This window comes from Carassius carassius, chromosome 22 (genome assembly GCF_963082965.1).
Source record: "Carassius carassius chromosome 22, fCarCar2.1, whole genome shotgun sequence".
Taxonomy (NCBI): domain Eukaryota; kingdom Metazoa; phylum Chordata; class Actinopteri; order Cypriniformes; family Cyprinidae; genus Carassius; species Carassius carassius.
Window position 1 is genome coordinate 18,311,198 of NC_081776.1, and position 21,971 is coordinate 18,333,168.

At 37.1% G+C, this 21,971-nt stretch overlaps 1 protein-coding gene across 1 annotated transcript in view; it reads left to right on the forward strand.

Moving 5' to 3' along the window:
• Nucleotides 1-19,957, forward strand: part of LOC132099089 (copine-8-like) — a 230,629-nt gene extending 210,672 nt beyond the window's left edge. The window contains exons 17-20 of the mRNA XM_059505532.1: nucleotides 12,671-12,773; nucleotides 13,536-13,593; nucleotides 13,976-14,049; nucleotides 18,424-19,957. Of these exons, the coding sequence (XP_059361515.1) occupies nucleotides 12,671-12,773; nucleotides 13,536-13,593; nucleotides 13,976-14,049; nucleotides 18,424-18,612 (424 nt within the window). The 3' untranslated portion in view covers nucleotides 18,613-19,957. The remainder of the gene's footprint in view (nucleotides 1-12,670; nucleotides 12,774-13,535; nucleotides 13,594-13,975; nucleotides 14,050-18,423) is intronic.
• Nucleotides 19,958-21,971: the final 2,014 nt, after the last annotated feature.

The following is a 21,971-nucleotide window of genomic DNA, read 5'->3' on the forward strand; positions in this document are numbered from 1 at the left end:
AAGTTCTCAAATACCAACGATAACAAGATGCTGAGCATCTACTCTCTTCTCTTATCCGGGATACTCTTCTGTGTTTGTTTACACTGGTTTTTGAAACAGAGCCACCACTCTTGCCTTTTTCGGTTACAGGATATTAGCTCTAATCTTATTGGACAGTCTGTGTTTTATGGCGTTATATGTGTGCCTCAATCCTGAGCGAGTTTTGAGCACAGAGGACTATATTTTGCAAGCACATTACATCATATTTTGAACAAAAATGTAACAATTGCAAAAAAAAAAAAAATTCTTTTGAGCAAAGAAAAAACGATTCCTTCATCAATAAATGTATTTGCTTGTTTGCTATTATCCATATTAACGTGCAGTAATAACCCCTCTCACGCAGTTTACTCAGGTTCTCTCTCACAAACTTAATCTCTGCTCTCCTGTCAAGTCCCTCTCTCTCTCTCTCTCTCAACCTCTTAATTCTGTGCGCACTCAACTCTTGACACACGCTAGCTCAACGTACAACAGCGTTACAAGTGTACCACAAAATCAATCAATCGGAAAATTAAAGGTCAATTGTGATTGGCTGTTGGTCTCCAATCAAATCGCTAGTAGAACCAAAGCCCGCCTGGTCCGTGTACATTTTGATCATTTCATTTCCTATTTAGAATTCAATAACGAGAAATGAAAAAAATGGCTCCTTTATTTGTTTTTCCGTTTAGTTTAACAAACGAAAAATTAGTTTTTGGCTCGATTTCTCATTTTGTCGTTTGGGGTTTACAAATCGGTTTATGGCTTCAATATTTCATTTGCACTTGTGGGTGGCGCTTAAACGCTGCTTTCATCTGATTGGTCGAATCGCTCAGCCTTCAGCTCGGTCTTTTCATTCTTTCAGACAGAATAAGAGTCAGTACGAGTGCGGCACTTTAATGTCTGAAGCCACCACTCACTGTTAATTAGCATAATATTTGAATCAGATTGCTGGACACATAATTCGTCCTTCTGCGACTTGCAAGTCACCCCTTTAAATTATTTCTAGGTTATAGCCTATATGAATATGAAATAACCACTATGAATATTGTCCCACTGTAAATACAGTGCAAATAGTTCTGTCTCCTTGGATAAAATTGGAAATAAAAATCAATAATAGACTAAAAAGTTCCATGATAATATGTCTGTAACATGTATTACTCTCGTCTAAGTCTAAAGGCACTAGGTATGTGTGTGTGACATTAATATAGTTAAATTTTTGAAATAAATTAGTAATATTTTTTTTCTGTTTCTCTTCTTGTATACTTTGTTGGGCTTGAGAAAGCCAACATATGTTTGAACATTATTATTAATTATTATGAGACTAACTGACACCTACTAAAACTTTAATGTTTCACCAAATTCAGCTCAGATCTTCAGACTCGTCTGACTCGTTGCTGTATATAACTGGTCAGACGTACCTTCCCAAGAAACCCTATTGACTTTTGTTACCCAAGCAATGAAGGCCTTAACACTTAATGTCTACTAGAGGGGGCGATAGGATTTCTGTTTACATTAGTTTAAATGACCAGGGAATAAATAAATACATGAATTTCATGTGGACTGCCATGAATAAGCCATATTTGTGTACAAAAATAAACTTTACTACTTAAAACATCACATTCTGGCTTTTTCAACCTACCTCCAAATTTATTTTAAGATATAGTTTATTCACACTGGTTTATGCATTTAATGTTTGTCCATCTGGAACTTTTATTTTTCAAGAGCTGTATACACTCACCTAAAGCATTATTTGGAACACCTGTTCAGTTTCTCATTAATGCAATTATCTAATCAACCAATCACATGGCATTTGCTTCAATGCATTTAGGGGTGTGGTCCTGGTCAAGACAATCTCCTGAACTCCAAACTGAATGTCAGAATGGGAAAGAAAAGTGATTTAAGCAATTTTGAGCGTGGTATGATTGTTGGTGCCAGACGGGCCTGAGTATTTAACAATCTGCTTAGTTACTGGGATTTTCACGCACAACCATTTCTAGGGTTTACAAAGAATGGTGTGAAAAGGGAAAAACATCCAATATGCGGCAGTCCTGTGGGTGAAAATGCCTTGTTGATGCTAGAGGTCAGAGGAGAATGGGCAGACTGATTCAAGCTGATAGAAGACAGCACTTTTTTACAGCCCTTTTCCTTTTCTTGTCTTTTAATTTAATAAAAAAAAAAAAAAAAAAAAACCTACCTATGCGTTCTATACTAGACTAACTGAGACTTGTCATGGCACTTGTATACTGTTGTTGTTCTCTTGTTGACCTGACTGCTTCTGTTGTTCTCATTTGTAAGTCGCTTTGGATAAAAGCGTCTGCTAAATGATTAAATGTAAATGTAAAATGTAGAAGAGCAACTTTGACTGAAATAACCACTCGTTACAACCGAGGTATGCAGCAAAGCATTTGTGAAGCCACAACACACACAACCTTGAGGCTGATGGGCTACAACAGCAGAAGACCGCACCGGGTACCACTTGTCTCCACTACAAATAGGAAAAAGAGGCTACAATTTGCACAAGCTCACCAAAATTGGACAGTTGAAGACTGGAAAAATGTTGCCTGGTCTGTGGCCTGGTCTTTTAAGATGTACTAGGTGTTGATAAATCACATGCACTAAATGTAAAGAGCTTTGAATTGTTTTTTTTTTTTGAAAATATTCGTTATTGTGCCCACTGTGCCATACTAACAATTCCCTGTCTGGTGTGTATCAGGTGAGCACATCCAAGACGAGAGGACTTGGGATCTTGGGGTAGCGGTCAGGTCCAGGTTATAAATCTGAACAAATGTGTGCGGAGTGGACTAGCCTGCCGTATCACAAATGTCCTGCAGGGAAGCATCCAAGAATAAGGCCTTGGAGGCTGCCATACTCCAGGTCAAGTTGGCTCTGACCCTCATAGGTGACAGGAGGCCAGAGGACTCGTAAGCAAGTGCAATGGCCTCGACCACCCACCTGCTCAGGGTCTGCTTGGTTGCCAGAAAGCCCTTCTTAGGTGGACCAAAGCAAACAAACAACCGACCTGCCTTACTCCACAGGGAAGCTCTGTGGATGTAAGCGTCCAATGCACACACTGGACAGAGCAGATTTAGCTTCTCCTGGTCAGCTTCCTGGAAGGGAGGAGGACAGTTCGTTTGCAGCACTGTGGGATAAGAGCGATCGGCTGAAAAGCATACAGATGAAGCTTCGGCCACATCTACACCACAGCTTCCAGCCCAAGCAGAGCTGGATGTGTGAGGAGAACCAGAGTGGACAGTGAGTCGTTAACTGCAACACAAATAGATCAGGTCTGGAAGGAAGTTTTTCAATGCACAGTCAGCATCTCCAGGCAATGTATGTGCCACATGAGATGATGGCCTTCACAAAGACTCTCATACGCAGGTCAGCAGATTCAGATCTATGACTGGACACAAAGCCCCGCGCACACCCCCCCCCCCCCAAACCTCTTTCTGCGATGCTCTGGTTGTGTGCTTGCCGGGATGAGGATGCTCCTACTCAACAGCCCCGGGACCAAGGGAGTAGCAAGGGAGGTAGCGCTGGAATGCTGCTGCCTGCTCTCTTGCCTCCTGAAACCTCTGGCGACAGCCTTCTTACAAAAGTATTGAAAGTGTCACGAAAGAGGCCAGAAGGCGGGTGCGGAGCATCCAGGAGTGGAGCACCTTTTCCACCCTCGGCATTGCTCCACATTCCTGCTTATTCAGCCCAACAATGTTGGCATAGTTCCTAACAGTTGGGCTGTAGAACCGGGATGAATATGGTCTATGGCCCTGGCATGGAGGTTGCGATCTAACTCGCAGGCAGCGTTTGTAACTTACTTTTTTTTTTCTTGTCCGCTGTTCAATCGATTTTGAATTTGGCTACAGCATGAGTGACAATCTCCATGAATTACTCATACACGAGGGACTGTGGTATTAAGTCCACGGTCTCCTCAATATTGATGTTCATCACATCAACCTCCTCAGAGGAACAGAGATGAAACAGCTGGCTCTCTCTGTGGGGGGAAGCATGCTTCTGAACCCTGAGAGGGAGCCACAGCTCTAACAGATGAGGACCGATATAAGGACAAGCCTGTCTCGGATCCCTCTGCTAAATTCACTTGGGTTACTCATGGCAACAGTCTGCGCTTTGCCTCGGCAACAGTAGGATCAGAGCCGAAGGATCGCGAGCTTGGCTGCTCTCATCAAAGAGAGCCAGGCGGGAGTGGAGCACATGCAACAGCAGCTTCTCTCAATCAGGACTTTCAGAGAGTTCAAGAGTTGACCATGCATGCTTCACTCCCAAACAGATGACTCAAAGATCACATGTATCACCATCTGTAAGATAACGAGGCCAGGGAGGACCACACAATTTATAGCACCGTCCGCTCAACATTTTGCTTTACTTTTCTTTAGACTTTGACATTTTGCTTGTTTACTTACAGATAGTAGCTTACTGACTGCTTTTGCAAATACAACATACACACCACAACACGTTTACAGAAGAGCAGAAGCTAACATGCAGTGTGCCAAGCACACTTTTAAGCTTTCTGGTTGCTCACATCACACGTCACCCCTGCTCGTGATGTCTCGCTTCTCCATTGGAATGATTCCAAACGTTCACAAAGCATTGAAGCGTATTGATGCTGCTCAAATTCCCTGATGGGGATATATATATGTGTGTGTGTGTGTGTGTGTGTGTGTGTGTGTGTGTGTGTGTGTGAAATATAGGCATTTTGCATGCATCCCAACCAGGGTTTGCAATTAACACCTGCCAAATGCATGTAAGAATCTGCTGTGGTGGTTCGCATTGTCTGATGGCTAGTCAATTTGTCAGGTCTCTTTTCTGAACTCATTGAATTCTTGGGGAAGTTAATTTATTCAGATCATGATATATTAAATACAGCCTAATTGTGCATACCTAGCTTACTTGACTATAACCTTCATTACGCAACAAATAATAGAGTGCTAGTTTCCTTTGCATTGAAGCAATATCGAAGACACTCTGTGATTTTCTTACTGTCCAGCTGAACTCTTCTGATAACCATGCACTTTGATCCCATCAGTTTCTTAAATTAAGTTAGTTATTAATAAATTTAAGACCATAAAAGGCCTTAAATGGTACAACAAAGTCTTAATTATGATTTCAAGAGGCCTTAAATTTGGGGACGGAAAGACAAGAATTGCAATTTAGCTTAATGTGAAAATTAAACTTAAGAAAGGCTATGATTTCATTGATTAAATATGGACACTGCATGTCAGCTGCTGCACTATGCAGCCATTATCATGGAAAATGCTATATTCTTCCATACCAAAAGCGCCTCCTTCTGGCAGAGAATCAATCTGCATTTTCAGAATCAGGTTCAGATTCAGATTATTTTCTGCTGTTGTGGTGTGAACCATTGCGAATATCAACCCATATTTTTACGCAGCAAACACTCATTTGTAAATGTGAATTGGTGACTCGACAAGAAGCTAATGCTAATGCATTTTAAGAATATAAACAATTAAGACATTAATATATATTTATTTGTTATTAAATTAATATAATTCATTGGTAGTAATTGTTTTAATGAATGTAATAATTTATTCTTTTTGACTCATCACTTTCCTTTTGGGGTCACTTCATCTAAAGCGATATCATTGACTTGATTGCAAATAAATGCACAGACACTATTTAAACTGATGACATCACTGAATTCAATGATTAACTGCCTTTAACTGTCATTTTGCATTATTGACACACTGTTTTCCTAATGAATGCTGTTCAGTTGCTTTGACGCAATGTATTTTGTTTAAAGCACTATATAAATAAAGGTGACTTGACTTGACTTAAATTGACTTGACTTCTTAAAATGGCTTGAAGTCTGAAATGTGCGCTGAAAACTTTTTGCTAAAAACCTGTAATTGAACTGTATATATGGTATTACTTTTATTCGTGCAGGTCTTAAAAAGGTCTAAAACAAATCTTACATTTGATTTGAAAAATCCTGCAGATATTCAGAATTTATAATAAATATATCTATATATGAAGCTGAATCTAAAACATGATATTGAAATTAAATGCTTTACTACAAACCAGTGTGATTATTTGTAATTGACTCCACCAAAGTAGTTTAAGCCTAGCACATCCTAGCAATGAGAACAGTTAACAATAAAATCAGATTATGTCAGTTTCCTTTCCATCACATTACAGCTGTTGGTTGTTGCTGTTTACTGAGGCAGTGTGATCTAGCCTTTTGTATTCATAGACTTCTATAAATATTCATATAAGCAATTATTAATTTGAGATTTAAAATGCAGACCAGCTTAATAACAATAAATTATGTATAATTACATGCAACTAACCCTAAACTAAACCCTCATCCTAACCCTAACCATATATTAAGTACACAAAGTTATCGATTATCACTCAGTACTTAAATGTAAAAATTACACTGCAACAAGGAAACCATAAAATAAAGTATTACCATAATTTATTAATTCATTCAGTAATGTATTGCTTGTATGATTATTTTCATATTAAATTAATGTGTTTAAAAATATTTATTTTAATTGGCACATTTGATGTGAATGAATCTAATTTATATTACAATAATTTCGTTCTGTTCTACATGATTTCTAAAGACAAACAGTTTATTTTGGGGACTTCTTGGGGAAAGTCGTGGCCTAGTTGTTGGAGAATTTGACTCCTAACCCTAAGGTTGTGGGTTCTAGTCTCGGGCCAGCAATACCACAATTTAGGTGCCCTTGAGCAAGACATCGAACCCCCAACTTCTCCCCGGGCACCGCAGCATAAATGGCTGCCCACTGCTCCGGGTGTGTGTTCACTGTGTGTGTGTGTGTGTCTGTCTCTAATGAGACTGGTTATAGCACTTATATATCATTGCTCTTTTTGTTGTTTTTGATTGCTTCCACTGTCCTCATCTGTAAGTCGCTTTGGATAAAAGCGTCTGCTTAATGAATAAATGTAAATGTAATGTAAATGTGTGTTCACTGCTGTCTGTGTGCACTTTGGATGGGTTAAATGCAGAGCACTAATTCTGAGTATGGGTCACCATACTTGGCCGTACGTCACTTCACTTTCAAATAGTCAAATATTTTGTGACAGCATAAGAGAATGGTGGAAATACATATTATTTGTTAATGACATATTAATATTACACTATAACAGCAATATTGTGTTTTTGATGTTTTCTACTTCTGGAGCTTTGATAATAATGAACAGCATGAATTGAGTTTTATGACATATATTCAGTTTGAATTAATTGTTTTTACAGTGAGACATAGTTGCACAATTCACAAAACAGCAACAGAGCCCCTGCAGCAGGGCAACTGGGTGACAGTGAGGCAGCGTAGTTGTGGGTCAAAACACAGCTCTTCTGTTCCGATCAAAACATTAAACAGGTTCTCCCCACTCAGTGATACACCCACTGAGAAACCTGATGAAAGTGCTCTAGTTATTGGTGATTCTATTGTACGGAACGTGAATACCAGCCACCATAGTCAAATGTTTACCGGGAGCCAGAGCGCCTGACATCTTGGCAAATTTAAAAGTGCTGGCTAATGCTAAACGTAAATACAGTAAGATTGTTATTCATGCCGGCGCTAATGATGTTCGACTTCGCCAGTCGGAGATCGCTAAAAATAACATTAAAGAGGTGTGTGAACTTGCAAGCATGATGTCAGACACTGTAATATGCTCTGGTCCCCTCCCTGCTTACCGTGGTGACGAGATGCATAGCAGATTGTCATCACTCAATGGCTGGATGTCTAAGTGGTGCCCACAGAATAACATAGGTTTCATAGACAATTGGACGAGCTTTTGGGGCAGACCTGACCTGTTGAAAAGAGATGGTCTTCATCCCTCCTGGGGTGGCGCCACTCTTCTCTCTAGATAGTCTTAGTGTTTATACTTGACTAACTGGGGCCCAGGTCAGGAAGCAGACAGACTGGCTAAACCGACCGTCTGCTAGCTGCCTCACGTCACAGAGGTCAGTTAATTCTCAGCATATAGAGACTCTTTCACCTAGATATCACACTATAGAGACTGTGTCTGTTCCCCGAACTATAAAATACAAAAAAACGTCCAAACCAAGTTATGATTAACAATTTAATTGAGGTTCAACAAATAAAAAACAGATGCAATATGGATAAACAAATGATAAAGTCGTGGCCTAATGGTTAGAGAGTCGGACTCCCAATCGAAAGGTTGTGAGTTCGAGTCCCGGGCCGGCAGGAATTGTGGGTGGGGGGAGTGCATGTACAGTTCTCTCTCCACCTTCAATACCACGACTTAGGTGCCCTTGAGCAAGGCACGGAACCCCCAACTGCTCCCCGGGCGCCGCAACATAAATGGCTGCCCACTGCTCCGGGTGTGTGTTCACAGTGTGTGTGTGTGTTCACTGCTCTGTGTGTGTGCACTTCGGATGGGTTAAATGCACAGTACAAATTCTGAGTATGGGTCACCATACTTGGCTGAATGTCACTTCACTTCATAAAGCTTGGCTTATTGAATATCAGATCCCTTTCTACGAAAACACTTTTTGTAAATAATATGATCACTGATCATAATCTGTATGTGCTTTTTTTGACAGAAACCTGGCTAAAACCTGATGATTACATTATTTTAAATGAGTCCACCCCCCCAAGATTACTGTTATAAACATGAGCCGTGTCTAAAAGGCAAAGGGGGAGGTGTTGCTTCAATTTATAACAACATTTTCAGGATTTCTCAGAGGGCAGGCTTCAAGTATAACTCGTTTGAAGTAATGGTGCTTCATGTAATATTATCCAGAGAAACAAATGTTAATCATAAATCCCCTGTTATGTTTGTACTGGCTACTGTATACAGGCCACCAGGGCACCATACAGACTTTATTAAAGAGTTTGGTGATTTTACATCCGAGTTAGTTCTAGCTGCAGATAAAGTTTTAATAGTTGGTGATTTTAATATCCATGGTGATAATGAAAAAGATGCATTGCGATCAGCATTTATAGACATTCTGAACTCTATTGGGGTTAGACAACACATTTCAGGACCTACTCATTGTAGAAATCATACTCTAGATTTAATACTGTCACATGGAATTGATGTTGATAGTGTTGAAATTACGCAGCCAAGTGATGATATCTCAGATCATTATTTAGTTTTGTGCAAACTTCATATAGCCAAAATTGTAAATTCTACTTCTTGTTACAAGTATGGAAGAACCATCACTTCTACCACAAAAGACTGCTTTTTAAGTTATCGTCCTGATGTATCCAAATTCCTTAGGATATCCAAAACCTCAGAACAACTTGATGATGTAACAGAAACTATGGACTCTCTCTTTTCTAGCACTTTAAATACAGTTGCTCCTTTACGCTTAAGAAAGGTTAAAATGGAGCACAGCTGGAGGAAAACAAAACTAGAGGTATTTCGTATTGCTTGGCGGGAAAGTAACCTATCCTACAGAAAAGCATTAAAAACTGCTAGATCCGATTACTTTTCTTCTCTTTTAGAAGAAAACAAACATAACCCAAGGTATTTATTCAATACAGTGGCTAAATTAACTAAAAAAAAATAGAGCCTCAACAAGTGTTGACATTTCCCAACACCACAGCAGTAATGACTTTATGAACTACTTTACTTCTAAAATCGATACTATTAGAGATAAAATTGCAACCATTCAGCCGTCAGCTACAGTATCGCATCAGACAGTGCACTATAGACCCCCTGAGGAACAGTTCGACTCATTCTCTACTATAGGAGAGGAAGAATTGTATAAACTTGTTAAATCATCTAAACCAACAACTTGTATGTTAGACCCTTTACCATCTAAGCTCCTAAAAGAGGTGCTTCCAGAAGTCATAGATCCTCTTCTGACTATTATTAATTCCTCATTGTCATTAGTATATGTCCCCAAAACCTTCAAACTGGCTGTTATTAAGCCTCTCATCAAAAAAACACAACTTGACCCCAAAGAACTAGTTAATTATAGACCAGTCTCGAATCTCCCTTTTCTGTCCAAGATACTAGAAAAGGTGGTATCCTTACAATTATATTCCTTCTTAGAGAAAAATGGTATATGTGAGTATTTCCAGTCAGATTTAGACCGTATCATAGTACTGAGACTGCTCTCCTTAGTTACAAATGATCTGCTCTTATCATCTGATCGTGGGTGTATCTCTCTATTAGTTTTATTGGATCTTAGTGCTGCGTTTGACACAATTGACCACAACATTCTTTTGCATAGACTTGAACACTTTGTTGGCATTAATGGAAGTGCATTAGCATGGTTTAAATCGTACTTATATGACCGCCATCAGTCCGTAGCAGTGAATGAAGATGTATCATATTGATCACAAGTACAGTATGGAGTACCACAAGGCTCAGTACTAGGGCCGCTACTCTTCATGCTTTTTATGTTACCCTTGGAAGATATCGTCAGGAAACATGTTGTTAGCTTTCACTGTTATGCTGATGATACTCAGCTCTAGATTTCTTCGCGTCCCGGTGAAACACACCAATTTGAAAAACTAATGGAATGCATAGTCGATATAAAAAACTGGATGACGAGTAATTTCTTACTGCTACATTCTGAAAAAAACAGAGGTGTTAATTATAGGACCCTTAAAACTCTGCATGTAATAACCTAGAACACTGTCTAAGACTTGATGGCTGCTCTGTCAATTCTTCTTCATCAGTTAGGAACCTAGGTGTGCTATTTGATCGCAATCTTTTCTTAGAAAGCCACGTTTCTAGCATTTGTAAAACTCAATTTTTCCATCTCAAAAATATATCTAAATTACGGCCTATGCTCTCAATGTCAAATGCAGGAATGTTAATCCATGCATTTATGACCTCAAGGTTAGATTATTGTAATGCTTTATTGGGTGGTTGTTCTGCACCCTTAGTAAACAAACTACAGCTAGTCCAAAATGCAGCAGCAAGAGTTCTTACTAGAACCAGAAGTTATGACCATATTAGCCCGGTCTTGTCAACACTGCACTGGCTCCCTATCAAACATCATATAGATTTTAAAATATTGCTTATTACTTATAAAGCTCTGAATGGTTTAGCACCTCAGTATTTGAATGAGCTCCTTTTACATTATAATCCTCTACGTCTGCTACGTTCTCAAATCTAAGGCAATTTGATAATACCTAGAATATCAAAATCAACTGCGGGCGGCAGATCCTTTTCCTATTTGTTGCCTAAACTCTGGAATAACCTACCTAACATTGTTCGGGAGGCAGACACACTCTTGCAGTTTAAATCTAGATTAAAGACCCATCTCTTTAACCTGGCTTACACATAACATACCAATATGCTTTTAATATCCAAATCCGTTAAAGGATTTTTTAGGCTCCATTAATTAGGTAAACCGGAACCGGGAACACTTCCCATACCACCCGATGTACTTGCTACATCATTAGAAGAATGGCATCTACGCTAATATTAGTCTGTTTATCTCTTATTCCGAGATCACCGTAGCCAACAGATCCAGTCTGTATCCAGATCAGAGGGTCACTGCAGTCACCCGGATCCAGTACGTATCCAGACCAGATGGTGGATCAGAACCTAGAAAGGACCTCTACATCCCTGAAAGACAGCAGAGACCAGGACAACTAGAGCCCCAGATACAGATCCCCTGTCTCAGATGACCACCAGGACAAGACCACAGGAAACAGATGATTCTTCTGCAAAATCTGACTTTGCTGCAGCCTGGAATTGAACTACTGGTTTCGTCTGGTCAGAGGAGAACTGGCCCCTCAACTGAGCCTGGTTTCTTTCATTCTGTCACCGTTGGAGTTTCGGTTCCTTGCCGCTGTCGCCTCTGGCTTGTTTAGTTGGGGACACTTCATCTACAGCAATATCGTTGACTTGATTGCAAATAAATGCACAGACACTATTTAAACTGAACAGAGATGACATCACTGAATTCAATGATGAACTGCCTTTAACTGTCATTTTGCATTATTGACACACTGTTTTCCTAATGAATGTTGTTCAGTTGCTTTGACGCAATGTATTTTGTTTAAAGCGCTATATAAATAAAGGTGACTTGACTTGACAAAATGCAATTGTGTCCACTAGTGAATTTTTAAATTTGCACATTTTCACTGACAAGGGAAGAATTGTTTTGAGCATTACTGTGTACAGCATCTTTGAAATACTCAATGGAACATTAGGTTTTAAAAGCTTTAATCCACCAAAGCCAATCTGAGGAAGCAGAGGCTGGTAAACTTATACCGATACCATTTCATCCCTTCTCCTTACCCAGAGGTCTGTAGTGGATATTTCACTACAGATTAGCTTGAAACCAAATCACAATGAGTTGGAGGAGGCTAGTAAAGGGTGTCAAGTATCAGTGCTCTGAACAACTACACCCTTCGGTACAGTGTGTGGGTAAAAAAGAGACTAATATATCAATGATGCATTCAGAAAATAATTAAACTTTTAATTGGCTTTTTTTTTGTATTGTTGTAATAAATGAACTGTGCAGAATGTATTTGCTTTGGTCTCCAAAGTTATTAATGCCTCAGGTTATTTTATTTACCTCATAAGCTGATTAAAATAATTAGGAATCCAGACAGTGTAGTAATACAGTGAAATTCTATCATAATCCAGAGGCTTTGGCTGTATAACCTCCAGGAATGAGATGTTTAATAATGTAACAATGTACTCTCTCATGCAGATACGCTGCCCCTGTAAAGGACGGATCACAGTACTTCATCCTCCTCATCATCACAGATGGAGTGATATCAGATATGGCTCAGACAAAGGAGTCCATTGTTAATGTAGGTGTCCTGTCTACTAAACTACATTGAATGTTCATGTAGATTTTAGCTATGTAACCATTTATAAAATAGATTAACTCAATAGTCAATAATCAACTTTAATTAGCTTTGTAGTGGGTTTTTACTTTTTCACAATCTAGACTGAACTTAGAAAGGTTTCCTATGAGATCATAAAATGTTTATCCAATGACATTATAAAAACTTAAAGGAATTGTCCCCTAATTACATTTAAAATGCTTATCTATGACATCATAGGAACATCTAAGGCAGCAGTTTGTAAACCCTTTTTGGATTTATTTTTGAGAACTGTGTGGACCATAAATATTTATTTTGGCAGTTAAAAATTAAGAACAAATGCACTTATTTATGTGATTTTTATAGTATATTGTAAATATAAATAAATATATAAACATAATACTATTTAATAAATTATTATTTACATTACCAATTAAAACGTGAAAATATAAAAATAAATATATTTTATATGTAAATATACTGTATGTCTAATGTATTTACCAGAACACAAATGTACTAATGTTATTTCACCATAAATAAAAGCTAAATTAGCTAATTACATTTACTATGAGAATAACTGAAGAAAAAAGATTATATTCTATTCTGTTATTTGCTTTTAGACAAAAAAAACAGGTTTAAACTGAAAAACATGTTGTTGTTGTTTTTTCGATCAGACAAAAAAAAAAAAAAAATGACATGGTCGTCAATTTGATGACATAGGTTTTTTTCTTTCTTTCATAATTCCAGGCTGCATGTCTTCCCATGTCAATTATTATTGTTGGAGTTGGACCAGCCGAGTTTGATGGTGAGAAGGGTTATTTATTTATTTATTTTGCTCTTACAGATTTCATATTTCTTATATTCTCTTTTTATCCACATTTTTGACCTATTTTAAAAGTCATTTTATCTACACAACACATCCCCTTTACACCCAAGATGTGATGTGTGTTTTATAGTGACGCTCAGGCCTTTAACTTGAGCGGATAAAAGGATTGTTTACTACTGCAGAGTAAATGAGCCTGCCATTTCCCCGTTGCACTGACAGTAATGCCAATGGGTTAATTAAGGAATAATGAAATGAGTCCAAAATGCTCAAACACACACAATTGTAGTCACTCAAATGCTAAACTTACTCATGTTTTCATATCTCCAGTCATGTGTGTTTCTTATCTGTTGTGTGTCCTCAGCCATGATCGAGCTGGATGGTGATGAAGTCAGAATCTCATCGAGAGGCAGAAATGCTGAGAGAGATATCGTACAGGTACAATAACACAGCTAAAGTATTTATCCTTCATCAGTAATACAGAAACAACTATAGAGGTTATGGACATCTTGCAAGTTACATGTGTTTGTAAGTAAATGTACAATAATTTATTGTTCAGTTATTTGTTCTAATGGCACACAAATGACCAAAAAGTTTCAGAAATTTACTTTTTAAATCAAGCTACAAAAATTTGACAGTAGTCATGTAATTTAACAAGCATCTGTATATGTAATGCATAGTAATGTATTATATATACAATGGTATCCTTAACACATTATAATGTGTATAATGCTTTATACTTATAATCAGTTTGTATGATCTCATAAATACATTTACATTTAGTCATTTTGCAGACACTTTTATCCAAAGCGACTTACAATTAGGGAATACATAAGCGATTCTTCTTAAAGAGGCAAACAGACAAAGGAAGTGATCGTAATACCAAGGCATTGTTCAAATAACTACAAGTTAGAAAGAGAAGGAATGAATAAAGAGACTGACAAAGTTTTTTTTTTTTTTTTTTTTTTACATAATTATCATAATTTAGGACAAAGTCAAGTAGTGTCAAAAGGGATGAGTTTTCAGCTGTCACCTGAAAAATTCACGGGAATTCAGCATTACGGATAGGGCTGGGAAGATCATTTCACCAGCCAGGAATGGTGAACGAGAATGTTCTGGAAAGTGGTTTTGAGCCTCTCTGTGATAGTACCACGAGGTGTCGCTCACTAGAGGATCTCAGACTTCTTGGGCTCTTTTGGGCTAGTTGAAGACCAGTCAAGCCGCTGCATTCTGAATCATTTGTAGAGGTTTGATAGTGCTTAATGGAACTCCAGCCAGAAGACCATTGCAGTAGTCCAGCCTAGAAATGACAAGGGCCTGGACAAAAAGGTGTGCAGCAGGCTCCATTAGAAAGGACCTAATCATTCTGATGTTGTGCAATGCAGACATTCAAGATTGAGCCGACTTTACAATGTGGTCTTTGTAGGTCAGCTGGTCATCAAAGACTACACCAAGATTTCTAACCTAAGTTGATTGGGTAATTGTAGAAAAACCTAGCTGGATGGTGAAATTATGCTGTAGAGCTGGAGTGGCAGGGAAGACAAGATGCTCAGTCTTTGCCAGGTTGAGCTGTAGGTGATGTTCCTTCATCCATGCCGTGATGTACGGCAGGCAGCCTGAGATCTGTGCAGCTACCGTTGGATCATCTGGTTGAAATGAGAGATAGAACTGTGTGTCATCAGCATAGCAATGGTAGGAGAAGCCATGTGCCTGTATTATGGGACCCAGTGATGTAGTGTATATGGAGAAGTAGAGGGGTCCAAGAACTGATCCCCGAGGAACCCCTGAAAGACCTACAAGTGAGATAAGATTGAAGCCAGCGAAGTAGAATCGCTGTGATGCCCAGTGATTCATCACTAAAGGTAGACAGAGGGCAGACAGAAGGATCTGATGATTGACAGTGTCAAAAGCAGCAGATAGATGCAGCAGAATAAGAGCTTTATAAATTACATTCAAATCTGTAAGACTGATAGTACAGTATTACTGCAAAAGAACAGCATTTATTGGAAACAGAAATATTTTGTAACATGATAAAAGTCTTTACTAAGATTTTTTATAAATTTAATGCATAGCTGTTACGGTCGTAGACCCAGGGAAACACAGGAGACAAGAGATCCAATCGCAGTATGGGTTTTAATGGGTAATCCAAATCAGAATCCAACAAGCAGGGGTCAAAACCATAAATACATCCAAACAACAGACAAACCGGGAAGGAACAGGAACGGGAATAGGAACTGGAACTCGGAAGACGAGGAAACTCGGAAGGCGAGGAAACTGGGTGACGGAAAGAAAGGACTCCATGCAGACAAACAGAAAAGGACTGGTTAATATAGGGAGGATAATGACTAACAAGTGAAGACACCTGAGTGCAATTAACAGGAGTGCAATTACTGTGATGAAGGGACAAGGCTTTGTGGGAATTGTAGTGCCTATGGTGAGGTGCCTATGGGGAAGTGAGACCACTAGTGGAGACTCAGGGAAACAGAGACCAGACAGCGTGACAATAGCAAGCATACTTGCTGAATAAAAATATTAATTGTTTTAAAAGTAACCATGGTAATCCCATATTTTTAAATGGTATTGATTGTTGCTGAAATGAATTGAGACAATGAATAAAAGTTTATTTAGATTATTATAATAAACACAGAACCTTATTGTGTGTTGTGTGGACGCTAATGTGTTGATGTAAACGAGCCTCAAGATATGCTAAAATGCTGATACTAAAATTTTGCTGTGAAACTTATCCAGGTATAAAAACATACATCATATAAGTTATTGAATTTTCAGTTTATAAAACCAAGCAAATTATGTTCATTATCCCCCATTACTATGATAAATTGCACATATATATTAGCATTCTTAGTTCTAACCTAACTCTGCTTGCTTTATGAAAAAAAGAACAGAGCTCTCTCAGTCTCTCTCAAAATGTAATTTCTTAATGCTTTCTATGCTCCTCTGTGCTCTGCTTTTCTTATAGTTCTTGGCGAGGAAGTCATCATTATGTGTAGATTGCCCCACGCTCTTTAGGAAGCATGTTAACAGGCATTGTGCATGAACGGCTGTCAAAGGTGGCTAGGGAGGCTTGTTCAGTTAGCTTTGCCTTCACATACACACATTCCAGTAGATCTGGCTTCCAGCGGCCAACATGTACTTAAAAGTCCAGTCTTTCAAAACTAAATGGCTGTGTAGTGCTATCAGAAGCTGCCGTATCTTTTAGGATAATTTGGCTCTTAGTATCAAAGGCATTTGAGTTGATTGGCATGCTGAGCATTTGATGGCTCTGCCCTCATTTTAGGTTAATTGTTATTTTCAGCTACACAAATTCTCACAGAATTGCAGATGAATGTGAGACCTGCTTCAGATTACTTTCACTTGATGAAAGTCAACATGAAGAGTGTGTTTATACACGTACCATAAAATCTACTTTACACTGAAGCTAAAGTTTATTTTGTAATAGTTTTTACATGTTCTGCCAAAATCATGTTTTCATATGTGTTGTTAAATGTGTTATTAGATGTGTTTTCCATTGTATCATGTATTTTTTTTTTATTATTATTTACTGCTTATATATATATAAACACCTTTTTTTTTTTGAGTTTCCACCACAATCTGTATTGTATCTGGTTGATATTAAAAGGTCAATTTTTAATTTGACGTAAAATGCGATATTCGCTGAGTTATTAGGTAATGTTTTCTTCCTTGTTTTTCCAAACCACAACACACACCAGTCTCCCTTTTTTCCAAAATGCGATTTATCCTCTCAGCTACTCACAGCGCACCATTCCACGGACTCTAGACAGAAATGGCGGCTCTTTGAATACACCTGGCATCCTAGTTTTCCTCATCTACTTTGTAATTTGTGATCAACAAACAAGGGCCGCATGATAATTCGCATGTGATTGTCGTGCACATCTCGTTAGTAAAGCTGGTTCTGTGATTAATAGTACTGGTAAATCTCCATCACGTACTTTCAGATGGAAATTATTTAGATGCATTTAATACACAGTGCCGTAGATTACTGACAAGCTACGCTATATCTCGTTTATTAGTTGAATCGCATCCGATTATGAACGCGATATTGCGTGGCTTGTCAGTGTTAGTGTTTTTATTAATGCCATTTATGTTTTGTTAATGCAACATGTAGCACTTGTCAACTAAATGAATGTAACATGGCAAAGATGAATGCTCTTTTGGAAGTTTTTGAAATGTAATTTTGGAATTTCTGTTGTCTAATGTGATATTGTTCATGTTCTTGTTCATGATGAAAATGTATTTTATTGCTGCAATTAATTTATAGCATTAACAAGATGACCCATTGAATTCATGTTGGAAGCGATGACTGATGAATGTATTTGTAGTCCAGTGCCTGTATATAAGATTAGTATTGACCGAGTTCAGAGCCTGGATTTGAATATTTAATGTTATTAAATCCTAAAGATGCTATGTGAAAGTTTGAAACAGAAAATAGTGTTTTTCATCTATATATATATACAGACATTATATATATATATATATATATATATATATAATTATAAATAACAAACTATATATATATATATATATATATATATATATATATATATATATATATATATATATAGTTTGTTATTTATAATTGTAGGTTGCTGTCAAGTTATTTTTGTCTTTTTGAAAAAATGTGTTCACCCAAAAATGGAAATTTCCATAATTTACTAACCTTCATGTTGTTCCAAGGCTGAACAAAGAAAAAGATGAAGATGAAGAGTCATATTTCTTCAAATTTAAAAAAATAGATAAATATGAAATATTGTTTTTTTTCTTTTTCTTTTGCAGTTCGTTCCATTCAGAGATTACATTGATCACACTGGGAATCACATCCTTAGCATGGAAAGCCTAGCCAAAGATGTTCTTGCTGAAATCCCAGACCAGTTCCTATCCTATATGAAGACCAGAGGAATCAAGCCATCTCCCACTCCCCCTCCGTACACATACCCAGGACATCCAGTGCAAACTCAGATCTAAAATGGCCCAGGAGTAAGCCTTGCAGTATCTCAGTATTGCTCTCTCAATCACTCAGTGAGATTAAGTTTTCCTCAGCCTTTCTGTCCCTTTCTTTTTGCACTATGGGGGATGTAGATGGACAACATGGTTAGACAGGGTTCTGAAAACAGGTTTACTTCCATCATGTCTCAGTTTCTCTCTCTGTCTCAATGCCTGGCTAGCTTTTTTCTGAGGGCCTTATTGTAGAATGAACTTCATATTTCTGGCTTACTGTGAAAAGAAGGATGAAGTTGTATGAGGGTAAAGAAAGACAAAAAATTGAGCTGATGATGTTGCACCCTGTCTCAGAACAGAAGAGCAGCTTCCTCTTCCTCAGACCAGGAAAATTCTAACGAATCACCAGTCGCAAATAGACTGTTGTATATAACTTCAAAAGTAGACTTCTTCCATCGTTTCTTATCTTGTTATCTCTTTCTTCTCTGAGCTCTCACTCAATGTTTACATGTTAATGATTTTCTTACTGTTGGATCTAACTTTTATAAGCATATATCTTCAACATGAACTTTGCCATGTAAATCCTTGCAGCATGTTATTTTTGCCATGTCCATCAGGTGGCATGGGCTGGTGTCGTTCCAGAAAACCACATTTCTTGCATGGAAATGGTGTGCCCAGGCATTCGATGTATGTTGTGCAGTATTCATGTTATTTAGCCTTTTCTTATTCTCTCTTTTCTCTCACTCACTTTCTCTTCGTTTTCTTTTTTTCCCGATGTAAGCACAATAGATGGGCACCTCATCATTGTGTAAAAAGAACCTCACAAGACTCACCGTGCTTCATTACAATTAGATCTGAGCAGCTGCTCAAGAGCCCAGTGGTCAAAAACACGGATACCATTATTATTAGATGTCTTGTTTTTATTGTTATTATTTTAAGTCTTATGTTAAAGTATTGTACGGATGTTTTGTACTTTTCTGTTAATTTGGTGATGCTATATAATCTTTTTCTAATAGCATGTGGATTCATCCATCATATTTGATCTTCACCTGGTAGAGTTGCCCAAAGATAGTGTCAAAAACACAAAGCTTATCATGAAATCCTTCTTCTTGGATTTCACTGTGAATATTTAAGTGTTGAGACCTGATAAGATGCAGAATTATACACCTAATTTAAATGTTTTTGATCCTATTATTTTAGAAATGAGCTCTTAGTATTAGGAAAATAATTATTTAAAGTCTTCAAAACTCATCTTTTCTCTCCTCAACCAAATAGTCACAGAAACTGGAACAATAGTTCAAAACATGACTGTTGTCGTTTGTTTCTAGCAAATGAATGAAGTGAATCATATTGACTCCTGGTTTATTATGATTCACTTCATTTAGTAGAGTGTTTTTTTATTATTATTATTATAATGTACTACAGTACACCAGTGTTTTACACAAAAATCACCTTAAAAGTAATTGCTAAATTGGCAAAGCAAAAAGCAAGTTTGAGATTATTTTAATATTATAATAAAAATGTTTTGTTAACTGCTTTTCTTTCACTATTCATTAATTCACAACATATTAATTTTAAATGGAAATCTTAAGTAGGCACAATTTATTTTTTTGTCTACAAACCTACTTTCCAGCATTTAAGCATACCACTTAAGTCAATTATTATTATTATTATTATTATCAAGATCATGATAAACATACATTCAGTCATAATTCATACTACTTTCTTTGTTCTCATCTTGACTTTGGTAAGCATTAACTGCACAGAGGAATAGTGAGTGAGTGGATGTCAGCTCGGCAAGCATCATCAAAGTGTTTTTAAATTTGTGACTGGACTCACATGAAATTTGTTTACTGAAGATATCCAAATAATATATTGTATGCTATTAATATCTAAATATTATGTGCACTATGTTTGCATGTACAGATTTACAAGAGATTAATCAGTTCTTTTGTTATTGTTAGTGTTTTGAGTAAAGAAAAAAAATCAAACAGGAAAATAACTGTACAAATTGCCTTAATCTCTCACTGAATTCTTGGAATTGTGTGATGCCTTTAGATATGAATTGTTATATTTTTTGTGTCAGTGTATAATTGATTTCTAGTCTATATTCTAGTGTTCTTTGCACAACTCATGAAAAAAAATATATTGTAATCTTTTGAATCAGTTATTAATCAAAGAAAGCATGATTAAAGTTTTGATTGTCTAGTAAATCCATATGATGAAATTGTTATTTCTGTATCAAGTACTAATTTTGGAATAAACATTCTTAATAAATACCAATTGTTATTCAAAACTGTTCATAATAAAAGTTTATTGTGGGTGGTTGCCAGGATAATTTTCTGCAGTTTCTAATGAGTTCTGATTGTAAAATGAATGTATCATGTCATATTAATTTCAGTAGCACCAAATATATTATTTAGAAGGTTACATGGTGAATTTTAATACTTCACCTCAGACATTTGAACAAACTTATAACCCTGGTTATATTATAAGCAAAAGTAATAGTGACACATATAGAAAGTACATTAGAGGTTCTAACCTAAAATGGCAGTTCAGTTGGAGTACACTGGCTGGCTGATAAGCTCCAATTATATCAGGCTGCTAGGACTTGTGGTCCTAAAGGTACAGAGGGTCACCATGAACTACATGAACATAATCAATCTAACTGCTGTACATGTTTTCTTCTAAAAGTACAAGTATCCTGACATTTGATTAACACCAACATATAGACGTTAGAATTTAAAAGACTCGCACAGATATGTATAGTTTGCAGTTAAAGTGTAAAGTGTGAGCCACCCATCAACAAATTATTTAATATGACACACAGGTAATGCAGTGGCCTTTAAGTCTATTTCTATATATCACGACAGACCAGCCAATTAGTTTCATCCTACTTTGTAGTTAACACTTGCATGGACTGCCATACAGTTGCTCGTACAGACGGCGGCATTCCAGTATCGCCTATACAGATTTAATTGGCTTTAGAACTGTCACTGGCATGAAAATAAATGAACCTTTAATGTTTGGAAAATAATAATGTCTTTCACTGCTTCCATAAAACATGGAACAAAAGCAAAACATGTTTTTTATAGATTGGTTGCACTTAGTACTGTTCTAAACCTATATCGAAGAAACGCATAGAAATAAAGACCTTGTTGATGAATTGGGCAAATTACTTTTTCTATGGTTACTGCTATAGGTGACAGGTCAGAATATATACTCTGGCATACTCTCCACTGCATTATACACACTTTATCACATTAAAGTGTTTATTTGCCTAATGTGGCATCTAGTAAACAAAAATATACATATTAAGTAAATATTAAGTAAATTTAATTAAAATAATTTCAAAAACTGAGCCTGAGAGCCCAAACTAATATTGA